We start from the raw sequence: 15008 nt of genomic DNA, 5'->3' as shown, positions 1-15008 counted from the left end.
TGACTGAGGACATTTTCTATGAAAAGTCGTTGGAAGAAGCAGCGTCATTTCATTCTGCACCACAACTGAGAGGATTCTTCGTCACTCTGCTGATGTTTGGGGAAATTCATAATGCTGAAGAGAATGGTACAGGTGAGAAATTTAAAAAAAATTCTATTTTGAAAATCAACATTTTTCAGATTTGTGGATGACTTCTCAGAAGACTTTTTATACAAGCACTTCCCAATCTCTATTGCCTCATGAACATCTCTATTGCCTCATGGAAGAACGGTGGCTTCCTTGTTCCATCTTAACATCAAGGATGGATGTAAGACCTCAACCATCCATCTTCAATCCGCCGAAGCCAAATACCTCGCCGAACATGATGTCGTATTTTGGGATGAGGCTCCTATGAGCCCCAAATCGTCACTTGAAACAGTGGATCAGCTTTTTCGTGACGTCACCAAAATCGATAAACCATTTGGTGGAAAAGTGATCATCCTTGGAGGCAACTTCCGACAGTGCCTTCCAGTTGTGGATAGAAAAGGAAGAGATGAGCAAATTTCAAATTCCATCAAAAGATCTCATCTTTGGCCACTTTTCCAAGTCTACCATTTGAAGACCAACATGCGTGCCCAAAATGCTGATGAAGAATGGAAAAGGTAAAAAATTAGATATTTAATTTATAATTTTCAATCTGATTTTTTCAGTTTCCTTCTTGGGGTTGGCGAAGGTCTGAAAGGAGAAGAGGGGACTGGAGTCATGGAAGTTCCAGAAGATCTCAGATGCGATGGAGATTTGGCCGAGGAGAATCTTTGGATCTTTACTTCGAAACGGGTCTAATGTTTCTGAAATCTCCAAAGTGACCATTCTCTCTCCAACCAACCAACAAGCACTTCAAATGAATCAAAAAGTGATGGAAATGGTTCCAGGAGAGATGAAGACGTATTTCAGTGTTGATGAGGTCGGAGACAACCAAAATAGTCACTCTGATGCTGCCAACTTTCCAACAGAATTTTTGAATAAAATGACTCCATCAGGATTACCACCACACAAATTGGAGCTGAAAGTTGGTGCATTGGTCATGCTCCTCCGAAACCTTGAAGTTCGAAACGGACTGTGCAATGGTACACGATTGGTTGTTCGAGAAATGGGAGAGCGGGTTCTCAGATGCGCTTTTATTTCGGGACCAAATGAAGGTGGAGACGTTTTGATTCCAAGAATCAAACTATCATTCAATTCGGGGATTCCATTCGTGCTCCAAAGACGTCAGTTCCCAGTAAGACCTGCCTTTGCTGACCGTCAATAAGGCCCAAGGCCAAACATTCGATCGTATCGGACTGGACGCTCCGATTTTTGCTCATGGACAGCTATATGTTGCATTGACAAGAACAAGAACTAAGGATGGAATCAGAGTTTGGGCTCCAGAAAAAGTCATGCATAACATTGTTTACAAGAACATCCTGTAGCTCCATTTCTAGCTTAAATTTTTTCAACCCATAGCCATTTTTCATAACTATCCTTTTCTAGGAATTAAACTGTTGATCTGAATTTTCCCTTTTTGATGGTTTTAAAATTGTTCTTCTAATCAATTGTTCTACTAATAAATTTTCAAAAAATAAAATGATAATTGGAACTTTTTGAATTTAAACTGAAGCCAGTGGAAATCGCGGCGTAGCCGCGAATTTTCACTGGTATTCGTTTATAAAAAAAAAATCCAAAAAGTTTTCACAAAATTTAAATTTTCCTTCAAAAAAAAGCGACGTAAAAAACTCACGACCCTAGATGGCTCATTGACCTTGGGAAAAGTACTTTAAAGGAAGAAAGAAGTGAAGGGAAGAATGAGTTTTCAGAGAAGGGGCCCGGGGAAGGAATCCGACTGGAGCCAGGTGACGGGCGCCTGGGCCATCGGGCTCTAGAGCTGGAGCTCTGGACATTGAAATTTCCTAAATCTATCGCCGCTTAGCTGCTGACATTATTCAATTTTCGAAGTTCGAAAGTTTATGGATTTGTCCCACGCATACTATTGTCCCTCCCACACTCAACGAAACTATTGTTAACTACAAATAACCAAAATGAGTATCGATGATCGACAAGTTTGTGTTTCGTGAAAATCCATGGTCCTAAACTCTTGAACTTGTAAAAAAAGCCAAAAGCCCAGAAAAAAGCCAAAAACCCAGAAACCACATCAGCATCCCCTGATTCAATCAACATGGTGAGTTGGCTCTTCTGAATATTTCAAAAAATCAATAATTAATTTCCAAATGTTCCGTCTTCTTCTCGCCGCCACTATCTTGGTTGTCGCCGCCAATTCGCAAGGCCTTATGGCCATCTGTATGCAATACTGTGCATCAATTCAAGGATCGATTTCTTATGACAACTGCGCTCCATGGAACAGCTACGAAACCCATCAAAACAAGACTTGTTACAACCTCTGCGTGCATAACTGTGCCACTGTTTACGAGGGATCGTGCATGACCGGAAATGGATTCAGATGCTGTATGATGACCACACCAACCAAGACTCAGGAATTCAAGCGTACCGGATGCAACAAGATTTACAATAACCTCCCTGGATGGTGGCTTTAAGAAGCTTGTTTGAAAAAAAGTCCATTTTTTATTCTTAATAAATATTAATGAGCATTCAATTGAAAAATTTGGATTTTTGAGACAATTTTTTTTCTTTATTCAAAAAAAAACAATTTTCGGAAACAAAACCAAAACATGTATACACAAGAAATGAACGATTTTTCAGAGTTTTCACAAAAAACAAAAATTTTCAAATTTTCAAAAAATTAATATTTTTCAATTGTACGATCCTTCGGTTTCGTGTAATCCGCTGCTTCTGATTTTGTGATGAATGGGAATCCAGCATTGCACACAATAATGATACCAGTGATGAACAGGAAGAGAATGGTCCACTGAAAAAATTGGATTTCTGGAGAATACAGAAAAATAGGATTTTAGACAATTCATGCGATTTCAAGAAAATTGGTCAAGTTTACAAAATTCAAACAGTGATATGAAATTAGGGAAAATTTGCAAAATTCGTATAACTTCACAGAAAGGAAACGCTACGAAACCCATCAAAACAATACTTGTTACAACCTCTGCGTGCATAACTGTGCCACTGTTTACGAGGGATCGTGCATGACTGGAAATGGATCCAGATGCTGTATGAAGACCACACCAACCAAGACTCAGGAATTCAAGCGTACCGGATGCAACAAGATTTACAATAACCTTCCTGGATGGTGGCTTTAAGAAACTTGTTTGAAGATAAAAAGTCGACTTTTTATTCGTAATCTACTTCTTACTAAGGAAACTTTTCTGTGTGTGTGTCTGTGTGTCCGTCTCGGACATTAACTTGAATAACTCCAAAGGGCATGGGACTCCTATAATGGTGTGTGGTATGTAGCCATGGACTACCGAGCCCTTCATGTCCATGGTGTCCTGGGCCTTTTAGCAAATCGGGAACCTATAGGGTTGAGAATCGAAAATTTCAAAATTATGCTCAAACTCACTAAAACTTCAGGGAATTCTCAAAAACGGTTTTCAGGCCTATCTATGTGCTGCCCACAAAAAATTGAGCTGAAAGCTTTGCAACAGAAATTTTTTGTAACATTTTTTTCGTGATTAACTAAAATTCTGTGACCTACTGTAAATTTGGCTGCCGTGTTTTTTTTCGACTGCAAAACATTCTAGAGAATTCCAGGACAGTTTAGAATACTCTCGAAAGCTCTACATCATTCCAGGAAATTCTAGAAAATTCCAGAACATTCTAGAAAATTCCAGAACATTCTAGAAAATTCCAGAACATTCTAGAAAATAGAAAAATGTTATTGGAGGATCTGCTGTGAAGTTCAAGATAATTTTTTTCAATTTCTGGAACTGAAATCTGACCCTTCATACAGAGTGGTCCGCTGGAGCGGCGTCTTGATGAAGTTGGAGCCAGAGCCCATGATGCAACTGAAGTCAGGACGAAAAACATTCGGCCATTCTGGTGTTTGAGAAGAATGTTCAGCTGCAAAGTTCACGAAGTTCAAGATAACGGTCAAAAGATTACTATTCCCACCACGCCGACGATTTAGACGATTTATGCAGGGACGCATTTTGTCTAATTCAGAATGAAAATAAGAAAGAGTTGAGGATATGTGGAGCAATTCAATTTATTGATCTCGCTGTGAAAATGGATTTAAAGGTGGGGGGACATGAAAAAAAATAATGTTCCCGAAATTCTGTTTAAAGATGCCACTCGAGGAGTTGAACTTGTGGAGGTGAGGATTGCGGGTGCGGCGCCGCTACCGACTGAGCCACGCGGGCGAAAAGAGACAGCTGTACGTATGCATACCCTAACTTGACCACTTCTTTATACCCTTTACAGGAAATGACAGAACCGGACAAAAAGCTATGAACTTTTGGTTTTTCCACTTTGGTTCTTCAGAATAGGGCTAACGCGTCAAACTTTTCTGTAAAATGATTCTGAGATTCGTTTTTTTAACTTAAACAAAAATTACAAATTTAACATTTTTATTCATGAGGAAAATTAATCGAAACACATTGTACAAACGCACTCTCCAAAAATGCAGGTTCCGATTTTGCATCTCTGAAATCTTTTTTTTTCGATTAAGAAAAATTTAACTAATTAATTACCTGACATTTGACATGTTCACACACAAAATCTCCCAGAAAACAGTGAAAATCAGCGACAATCGAATTAATCAAAAATAGAGCCAAAATTAGAAGAATGAGAAATTTGGAAAGCATTCTGGAAATTAAAAAAGTTGTTTCAAAAAATTTCATTTCAAAGATTTTCAGACAATATTTGGAAAAAAATCTGGAATTATGAAAATCTGGGATACCGTAAAACCTGTAATCGAAGGACCTCTAAGTTTTAACTTTGGACCAGTTCATCTCGATTCCTGTTACAGACATGAAACAGTTATCAACTGATAAACTGTTTGTCACAATATCAAGAAGATTTAATTAGTTGACACATTCCTGATACCTCTTACAAGAACTGAGATAAATGAGCTCACGCTTGACAGTGTAGGGGCTCTTCTATTACAGATTTTATGTCCGAATACTTCAATTTTTCTCTTTTTTTCTCTAACCTTTTATACTTTTAAAAGTTTTTGTTAATCCCGTTATACTGGTTTTGTGATCACAAAAAAAGCACAAAACTTCAAATCACAACTAAATCACATTTACAGAAAATAATTCTTTTTTTTTCAATTTTTTATAATTTTTTTCCAACTTTTCAAAATGTTTTTTCAATTTTTATAAATTTTCAAAACTTTTTTTCAGAATTTTTTTCTCAATATTTTCAACTTTTTCGGTTGCAAAATGTCCAAATGGATAAAAATATGAAAATAGGAAGTAACATTGCATATTATTCAAATTCAGAGCAAAACATGTTTTTTGGAAATGAAAAATATTTTTCCAAAATTCCCAAAACTTCCTTCATGTCATGTTGTATAAAATGAGTGCCCAGGATTCGAAAAGCATGCAATTTTTCTCTGAAATGCTTAAAATTGCTGTTCTCCTTGCCGTTGTGGCTGTGGTAAGTTTTGAATTTTTCTAAAAAATGCTCAAATTTTAAAATAAAACAATTTCAGAGCTCTTCTCTGAGCATCGTTCGTCTCCCACCAGTGGACCCAACAGTGGACCCACCAGTGGATCCAATCGAACCAACTATCGATGTACCATTGCCATGGTACCCATGGTACCCGTGTTACCCATATTATCCAATGCCACTGGAAGGACTGGAGGAATCAAAAAAGCAATGATGATCAGATATAATCAGTTTGCCGGCTGAGCAAGCTTGAATTTTTTTTTGAAATGTTTATCTTTTTCAAATTCTTGTGATCATTGAAATATAAAATTTTTTTTAGTATCTATAAATTGTCATTCGTATTCTTTTCAGTTAAAAACAGTTTATAAATTAGTTCCAAGTGCATTTTCTAGTTGTCTAGATCTTCTTCTGAAAACCAAACGAATGCTTTGTACATTTTCTCTCGATGCAATATATGAAATAGACACTATAATTGGTATCCATGGCGTTAAAAGAAAATAGAACAACGTCAAAAAAGCAAAAGTTTCCCGGCGAAATTCACGAACAATTAGGTCTGTAATTGTAGCGATACTGTGGACCTGTAATCTAATAAAATTATTTGAAAAATCCGAAGAAAATCGGCGATTCTGAGCGACGATTCTGAAAAATCGAAATGTTCACCGACCATTTGAAACGAAAATAACGGAGAAAACTGATACAAAATATGCCTTCGAAATTTCCTATAATTTTCTAATCGTCCCAAAATTCGATACACAAAAATATAAAATCCATGAGATATAAAAGTGAGAAATATGAAAAATAAATTGTAAAAAATGTCGAGTTCTTGAAATTTAGCGTTTTCACAATTGGGTTTGTAGAAATTGAAACCGCATTTATCTGAAAACGTTTTTTGGGGAAGTTTTTGAAAATTGGAACAAAAAAGTTACAAAAAACAAACGCCCGGTGAGCCAAACATATATAAGTGAAGATAATCTGAACTTTCAGCCAAAAACTGTAAATTTTCAACTTTTCCTATATTAAAAACATATATCTCTAATTACCCGGTAATCAAAAATTTGAATTTTGGCATTTTAACAATCACAATTTTTTGTAAAACTGCTAAAAATGAAAAAGCAGTTATTGAAGAAAAAACAACTTCTAGTAATTGCCCGAAATACGATTCCAGAAGCATCAGAATAACAACAAAAAACATCAAAGTCGTGTCTTCACTGGCTGGATCTCCAATAAAACGTAATAAGATACATAGGTCAAAAACAGCTAAAGTGAATAGTGATATATAAAATAATTGATCAAAAATCATCTTTTCAAATTCAATGAAATTTTCATTTTTTGTTTTTCCAGCCAGTTTTGAAATTCTATAAAAAATGAGAAGAGCAAAAAGCGTATTGCTCAGAATTGCGGTTATTATTGAATACTCTTCGTATAATAATAATTCTGTATTAGAGATTTTCAATTTTTTTCCAGAAAAAAAGTTAGGTTGAGACTTTCAACTTGATAAAAACAGCGCACAGGTGAAAAATTTAATGCTTGATTTTATATATCGAATTTTGATTCTCGAATTCTGAAATTAAGAAATTCGGAAAAATTCCAAAATTCGGAAAGTTTATGAACCAGGTGAAAATCTTTACTACTAACAATCACCAAATTCTGTGTGTGAGTGTGTGTGTCCGTTTGTTCCCGTATCACCTTTCCTAGCGAAGTCCAGAATGGACCAAAATTTCCCAAATTTTCCCAGATCACCCGAAATAGCAGCGAGATGATGCCCGTCTATTTTATGTTTCGAAATTTTGAGTTTGACACCTTCTGGAGACGTTATTCTGTTTATACGGAGCAAATTTTTAGAAAATTATTGAAACAATTTTTACGTCATCCCCGTTTAGCCGCACAAATTTTTTTTAATCCATGCTATTTCTGGGAGAAAGGTGATTTTGAGGAAACGTTATTTTAGTCTGGGTTTTTGAATATTTGAGAGGGAAAAATTCTGAAACAGAGGAAAAAATAGATTGCGAGGAAACATAAGATCGCGCTTTTTGGATCACTCGAATTTTCAGCATTTCAACTTTTAAGAATTTCCGAACTTAATTTCTGAGTTTTCAAATTCTGGAATTTCTAAATTTTGGATTTTAGTTATTCACCGAGTTTGCAAAAAACATTTCAGAATTTCTGATTTTAGAACTTTTCAGGTTTCCAAATTTTGGAGTTTCTGAGTTTTTGGAAATTATGATTTTCGAATTCGTGAATCTATAAACTTCTGATATTCCGAAGTTCCAAGAACTCCTGGAGACTTTGTTCATTTCGAAACGTAGAACTTCTGAATTTCCAAATTGCCGGGTTCTCAATTTCTCAAATTTTCGAACTTCAGAGAGCAAAGAAACTATGAAAAAATTCAAAAAAGGGGCTCTAATTTGGTATTTTTTTTTTCTTTTCTGCATGATTGTGGGCATTATGAGCGGGAGATGTCCAGTCGTTCATTAAGCGAAATTAAGAATTTTCGAATTCCTGGAAATCGGAAATATTAGGTTGTTCAAAAAGTAATGTTAGTTTTTGATTCATTTTAACTTGATGCAACACTGGAATAAGATAAGATTAATCAAGGGGCTTTTCTCCATCATCATCTACCACTTTCCAACAATACATGCTCAAAGACCTCTTCAGGAACTAAGATAGCTGGAAGTCGAAGTAGTTCGCACTAAACGCCCATTACTTTTCGAACAACCTAATACTAATTTTCCAAATTCCAGACGGTCAGGTTTTCGAAAAGTTGACAAGCCCTCACTATAAGATAACGCAATGTAAGCGGGAGCCAAGAGGTCCAGCCATAAGTAGTTTCGAAACTTTGAAAATTTGGAAAGTTATTATTCAGGAATATTCAGGAATATTCATTTTATATTCAGGAATTTTCGTGGCTTCAAAAAATTTAAAAAATTAAAAATTGAATTGTAGGATACAGTAAGCGGAAGCCATGAGGTTGAGCCCCAGGGCAGCGACTGATTCCCAAAATTCTGAAAATCTTAATTTCCGAGTTGATGAACTCCGAAATTACCGCATTCCGCGTTGCCTAATTTAGGTTTTCAGAAACTCTGAATGTCGAAGTCTAGAATTTTCCGATTTTGGACCTAGAAAAAATCTCTGAGAAAAGGTATTGAAATCTCTTTTTTAAGTGGCAAATTATTGTTAGCAGAGGCCAGTAGGTTTAGCGCAAAGGGGCGCAAACCGACATTTGAAATTTGAAAATTCGGGAGGAAAAAAACCAGAAAGTTAACAATTTTTCACATTCAATCAAAACTTTTTCTTTTATTATCTCAAGTTTTGAGATTCGAACGTTTTAAGTGTAGCCAGGAGATGAGATTGTAGCCGCCGACAGGCGGCGGAAATCGACTGGTAATATTTAACCTCTTTCATGTTTCTTCTTGTCAATAGCATGTGGTCGATAATCTAAATCTGAGATGAGCAGAATTCCTTATTCCTTATTCCTTCTTCCTTCTTCCGGATTTTTTAGTTTTAATTCCTTCTTCCTTATTCCTTATTCCTGATTTTTATCATTTTTCCGGAAAATTGGGACAATTTTTAGTTTGAAATTTTTTCAAATATTAACATTATTCAAACCTAAAGTACTGCTTAAAATGTCGTTTAATGTAGCCTAAAATTCATTTCTACATGTTTCTTCAAAAAATTGTCCAAAAGAATTAGATTTTTTCGAACTTTTGTTCCTTATTGTTGGTCTTCAAATGGTAGACTTGGAAAAGTGGCCAAAGATGAGATCTTTTGATGGAAATTTGCTCATCTCTTCCTTTTCTATCCACAACTGGAAGGCACTGTCGGAAGTCGCCTCCAAGGATGATCACTTTTCCACCAAATGGTTTATCGATTTTGGTGACGTCACGAAAAAGCTGATCCACTGTTTCAAGTGACGATTTGGGGCTCATAGGAGCCTCATCCCAAAATACGACATCATGTTCGGCGAGGTATTTGGCTTCGGCGGATTGAAGATGGATGGTTGAGGTCTTACATCCATCCTTGATGTTAAGATGGAACAAGGAAGCCACCGTTCTTCCATGAGGCAATAGAGATGTTCATGAGGCAATAGAGATTGGGAAGTGCTTGTATAAAAAGTCTTCTGAGAAGTCATCCACAAATCTGAAAAATGTTGATTTTCAAAATAGAATTTTTTTTAAATTTCTCACCTGTACCATTCTCTTCAGCATTATGAATTTCCCCAAACATCAGCAGAGTGACGAAGAATCCTCTCAGTTGTGGTGCAGAATGAAATGACGCTGCTTCTTCCAACGACTTTTCATAGAAAATGTCCTCAGTCAAGTATCCGGCAGCTTTAGCATCATCCACAAATTTCTCATAAAAAACACCTCCAACGGTTTGCAAATCTTCATATGATTTGGCATCAGTGACGTTTAGGAACATGACTCTCAATGCGAATCTTTCCTGATCTCTCGGAGACACGAAATGCATTCTTCCGATCGATCGTGTAGCATTTTTTCTAAGAGTCCATTTTCCTTTGGTGAATTGGAAATGTTCTGGCATCTGAACATAATAGATACCTCGGCAGTCCACAACGTCTTCTGGAATCATTCCAGTCGATTCAAGCTCATCATAACACCTTTTGTTTGCAGCAAACCACGCTGTTAGTGTTGTTTCTCGGAGCTGTCCTCTCTCTGCTGCATCTTTTTCTTCTCCTTCTTTATAAACGACTCCTTGGGCATTCTTCAGATGCACGTTGAGCTGCATAACTGGGGTGCTTCTGTCGGACATTCGGAAGTCGAAGATCTGTTCTTTGGCAATCAACTGATCCTTCCGCATATTGTTAAAGTAACTTATATACTTTTCATCTACAGTAATTATATCATTGAACCAACTGAACGTGTCAAGAAATAATGGGAGAAACAACCCATGTCATCACGGCGATCCATATTGTCGTCCTTCCAAGCATGGTTTACGAATGGACCAAATTTTTGATACCGCCAGGAGACCTCAATCCGATCACAATACGGTTGACTAACTAACAATGGCTTTGACTTTTACACGTGGTTTGAAGCGGATTGGTTTCAGTAGTATTCTTCAATAGGTCCAAGTGCGATTTCCGGACCGAGATTCGTCTTCCAGTTCTAAGTTTTTGGCTTCAAATTGATCGGCCCCATGCTTGATGGTAGGAGTAGTAAGAGATCCTTCTCTATCTAATTCTTTCATTTTCTTGTGGATAACATGCCTTGCTTAACCAGGAAGGAATAAAAACAAAATGGCATTTTGAATGAGTTGACCGTAAGGACCGAAAGCAAGCGACATGTTCGCGAACGACGAAAAGGAAAAAAAGGACAAAGTGTGTACAGAAAGTCCATGAGATACTCTATCTAACAAAAAAACATCCGCCAAGAAATATAGGCGCAATGGCCAGATATAAATCTTCAAAGTTGAGCATTCAAAATAGAAAGAAACTTATGGACCAATCTAATATATTGTCTTTTTTCTCAGCATATCTCCTGATGACGTATTACGCCCCTTAAAGGAGGCCAGACAGCAAAAATTTTGGGGGACAGTTTGGGAGACGAAATCGCGCCGCGCTTATGTAGGCCATCGGTCGGCAGGCGCCTTCGCGCCCCTGTAGCTCAGCCGGTAGCGGCGCTGTGCCCCTAACTACCTGTACCTAGTAAGCTGTGCAGCATGAGTTCAACTCCTCATGGGGGTTCTCTAGGCAAAATATCATGAAACTTTTTTTTATGCCTATCCTCCTTTAAAGTGTGAAAAAAAGGATTTTCCCAGGAGGCGGGACTACACAGGTCAAGAAATGACAACATTACCGTTTTTCACAATTTACTTTTTTGAATTGCAAAATTACGATAGAAAAAAGTTCCGGTTTCATTCTGAATTGTTCGAAACTTTTCAACAATTTGATATTGAAAGAAAAAGGTTTAATCAAAACATTCAAATAGAAACAGATGAAACATTTTATTTTCGAAAATAAAAAACCAATCACACAATCTGAGAAATTGACAAAAGCAGTACCACGATAATCAAATCCAGGTTTTTGGCGAATTTGTACGGTGGACGAGTATTTGCTTCTTTTATGAGAGTGTCTAAAAGTATTTTAAAAAGACTGTTAGACTTTCAAAGAACAATCTTACAACAACTTTTCCCATCGAAGCTTGGTCTTTCCCAACCGTCTTGACCAAGTTCGTTTTCAAAAAATGAGCAATACTTTGGGTCCAAAATGAACTCCTGGGTGTTATTTGTAAACACAACTGACGATTCTCCATTGTTTTTTATTCGCTAAAAAATTTCAAATCTTCAATTTTTTAATTGAAACATTGTAAAAAAAAATTTAAAAATTTAAAGTTTCTCAGAATTTCAGAACATCTAGAAATTCAATTTTTTGATTTTTCAAAATTCAGAAAAAATGTTTTTTGTTAAATTTTTTAGTTATATAAAACTAACTTAAACAAACCTTGAGATTTGGAAATGAGAAATTCGATAGATACGGATTATTTTGAACAGTAATCGCTGGATAGCCATCTGAAAAATTTTCAAAATTGATTTCTCAAATTGAATTTTTTTTCAAATCTCTAAATATTAAAAAAAAAACTCACATCCCAATGCTGAAATATACTTCAGATTTTGCAAAAAATCAATAGTCGTCAAGTTGGTTTTTTCGATGTATAAAACTCCGAAAATGATTTCCACCGAGCTCAATTTTTGTACATTTTGCACATTTTTGGAATTGATAACCAATTTTCCAAACATCTGTGTGCATCCATCTTGAATTTCGGTTTCCTCATCCACGTTATACGAAGCGTTGCACAACTTTCCGGAGCTCGGCTGGATTCCGGGCTCACAAATTCCTCCGCCCAATTTTTTCAAATTCACATCGTCGATATTTATGAAATTGTACATTTCCACAGATGTTATACAAAATCCATATTTTTCAGAATCGATATTAATCTCGATTTCGCATTCATTGGCTTCCAAATTTTCAGCAGACGGTGAAGCGTACTGAAATTATGAAAATTTGAAAAAAAATCTATTTTTTTCATTAAATACCTTGAAATTAGGAATGTTCAGTTTTTTCATTTCCTCATTTCCATGAATATTGATAAATGAGCATTTGATTTTTAAGAGATTTGTCATTCCAATTTCTTCCATTTTCGGGTTATAAGCGATCGTAAAGTCGGCAAGACCTGGAATTGTTTCCCTGTTTTTTGCATTATTTTGGTTTTCTCATTTTTCTTTTTTTTTTTTAATTACGGCTATAATTTTTTTAATTTGTTTCAGAATTAAAAAAAATATCGCAGTTCATTTTTTGAGTTTTCAGGTTCGAAAAAAAAATCGGAGCTAACCACATTCAACGGATTCCAAAGTCCGCAAAAACTTTGCACTTGTGAATTTTGTTTTAAACAAAATCAGACTTCCAATCAAATGTTTCACATTTTGAAATGCTAAAATTAATTGATTTTCTGATAAATCACAATGATTATTGATTCCCAAATTTGTACAAATAGTGGTACAAGTACTGGGAAATGATCCAATTGTCGTTGAATTCAAATCGTTACCATTGAAGATACATGAAGCGTCTGGAAAGATGCAAGTTCGCTCTATTAAAATGAAGATTGGCAATAGAAAAAACTAACCACATTTCGACTTGAAAAAATCATATTCATTGAAATCTAAACAATGAGTGATCACAATTAAAATTGCGAGCAAAAATGGATGTTTCATGGGAAAGTCTAAAGATTGAAAATTTTCCCAAGTTCCCATCTGAATGAATTCTTGACAAACAAACTATAAGTAGAGAGAAAACTTATGAACCAGGTGGAAAATGAAATTTGATCAAAAACTTTATTTCTGGTTTTTTGAGCACAAAATGTGTTTGATTTACACCTGAAATGATGTTAAGATCAAACATTTGGCGTTGCCATAGAGATTTTGAGGAAACACACATTTTTGAATTAATTGAAAAATGAGAAAACATAGGAAAGAGCGGAAACAAACCGATTGAAAACACAAATATTAAAAAAATGTTAAATAATATGAAAACTAATGCAAAAAACTTGATTTTTTTGTGAAATTTTTATAAAGGATTTTTTAAAAATTTCAGTTAGTTTTTATTTCTAGAATTTTTAGAATCTTGTTATTTTGCTTTCGTATTCAATTTAAGCAGCCCACCGACAACCTATTAAGCAGCCGACCGACAGCCGACCGAGCTGACCGGTCGGTCGGCGCGCCGACCGTTTTTGTGCATTTGCGCGTCAACATGTTTGCATACGCAGCAATGTATTTTAGGACAAACTACTCACTAAACGCCTCGTTTGTCGTAAAATAAATTGCTGCGTACGCAAAAATTCGTATTTTGATGCGCAAAGGCACGAAAACGGTCAGCTCGGTCGGCTGTCGGTCGGCTGGGTTGGCGGTCGGTCGGCTCGGTCGGGGGTCGGTCGGTCGGCTAAATTTTCCCACCGAATGGAAGCCTAAATTCAAGTTATTGTCATTTTTATTACATTTTCGAGTTTGTTTTGAATTTTTAGAAATAATGGAATTTTTGAAAATATTACCTTTTTTCTCTCTTTTTGCATTTTTGCAATTAAAGGAAGCCAGACACCAAAAAAAAAGTTTTTCTGATATTTTGCATAGAGAACCCCCATGAGGGGTTGAACTCATGACAGTCAGCTCAGGGGTACAGCGCCGCTACCGGCTGAGCTACGGGGGCGCGAAGGCGCCTGACGACCGATTGTCTACATAAGCGCGGCGCGATTTCGGCCCGCAGTTCGCTCCCGAAATTTTTGCTGTCTCGCCTCCTTTAAATTATCTAACTTAAGTTTCTTTTTTTCTGATTTTTAGCTGTTTTTTGAATTCTAATTCTCAAAAAAAAATTTGTGTGTAGTTTCAGTTGTTTGAGTTTTGTCCCCTTGGCAACCAAAAAAATGAAATTAGTGGAAACGTTTTTTTCCGGAGAGTGATTCTGAAGTCAGCAGGTGTAAAAAGTTTCTCTTACAAGTTTTTTCCTTTTTTACATTTTTTTATTTTCTAAAAAGTTTCAACACCATTGTCAGCACTTTAACTTTTTTTACTTCCCAGATATCATGAACTTTTGTTTTCTGGTTTTTCTACTGACTTTTTTCAAAACTTGGGTATCTGGAGATCTAAGCGAAGTTCTAGCCTCGACTTCTGGACATCTGGAATGCGGTGAGCGGGAAAAATAGAAAAAATTACAGTACCTACAACCAGTCGGCTATAAAAGACTAATAAACAAAGGAGAATAAAGAGAATAAAGTGGGAAATAGGAAGATTTCTGAGGAGTAAGCACAGTGGGCTGGGCCTAGAGGTCCTCTGAATATCTTAAAGTTGTTGAGTCGGTGAATAGCCACGTGGAATCGACAACAATCGGGCCCCGCCTCACTTTCGCCCGCGTGGCTCAGTCGGTAGCGGCGCCGCACCTTCCATACTCGCCCCGA

General features: G+C 36.3%; 5 protein-coding genes across 5 annotated transcripts; 2 read left to right on the top strand and 3 right to left on the bottom strand.

The window, feature by feature from the left end:
- Positions 1-2243: 2243 nt before the first annotated feature.
- Positions 2244-2567, top strand: CBG01129 (the record flags this gene model as incomplete). The annotated part of the gene is made up of 1 exon (XM_002635859.2): positions 2244-2567. The coding sequence occupies one exon, from the start codon at positions 2244-2246 to the stop codon at positions 2565-2567; it is 324 nt and encodes a 107-aa protein (XP_002635905.2).
- A 206-nt stretch (positions 2568-2773) lies between these two features.
- CBG01130 lies at positions 2774-4745 on the bottom strand (the record flags this gene model as incomplete). The annotated part of the gene is made up of 4 exons (XM_002635860.1): positions 2774-2916; positions 3882-4002; positions 4549-4584; positions 4632-4745. The coding sequence occupies 4 exons, from the start codon at positions 4743-4745 to the stop codon at positions 2774-2776; spliced, it is 414 nt and encodes a 137-aa protein (XP_002635906.1).
- A 715-nt stretch (positions 4746-5460) lies between these two features.
- On the top strand, positions 5461-5767 carry CBG26964 (the record flags this gene model as incomplete). Its single annotated transcript, XM_045236997.1, has 2 exons — positions 5461-5541; positions 5597-5767. The coding sequence occupies 2 exons, from the start codon at positions 5461-5463 to the stop codon at positions 5765-5767; spliced, it is 252 nt and encodes an 83-aa protein (XP_045097983.1).
- Positions 5768-6090: 323 nt separating this feature from the next.
- On the bottom strand, positions 6091-7114 carry CBG01132 (the record flags this gene model as incomplete). Its single annotated transcript, XM_002635861.1, has 5 exons — positions 6091-6131; positions 6214-6429; positions 6480-6544; positions 6594-6810; positions 7063-7114. Coding segments are annotated over 5 exons (591 nt in total), but the record flags the coding sequence as incomplete, so codon positions are not given.
- Positions 7115-11535: 4421 nt separating this feature from the next.
- Positions 11536-13314, bottom strand: CBG01133 (the record flags this gene model as incomplete). The annotated part of the gene is made up of 7 exons (XM_002635862.2): positions 11536-11639; positions 11688-11832; positions 12008-12075; positions 12150-12552; positions 12601-12737; positions 12897-13130; positions 13188-13314. The coding sequence occupies 7 exons, from the start codon at positions 13312-13314 to the stop codon at positions 11536-11538; spliced, it is 1218 nt and encodes a 405-aa protein (XP_002635908.2).
- Positions 13315-15008: the final 1694 nt, after the last annotated feature.

The sequence above is a fragment of the Caenorhabditis briggsae genome (genome assembly GCF_000004555.2).
Source record: "Caenorhabditis briggsae complete genome, chrV, whole genome shotgun sequence".
Taxonomy (NCBI): Eukaryota; Metazoa; Nematoda; class Chromadorea; order Rhabditida; family Rhabditidae; genus Caenorhabditis; species Caenorhabditis briggsae.
This window is presented reverse-complemented; position numbering and strand designations above follow the sequence as displayed.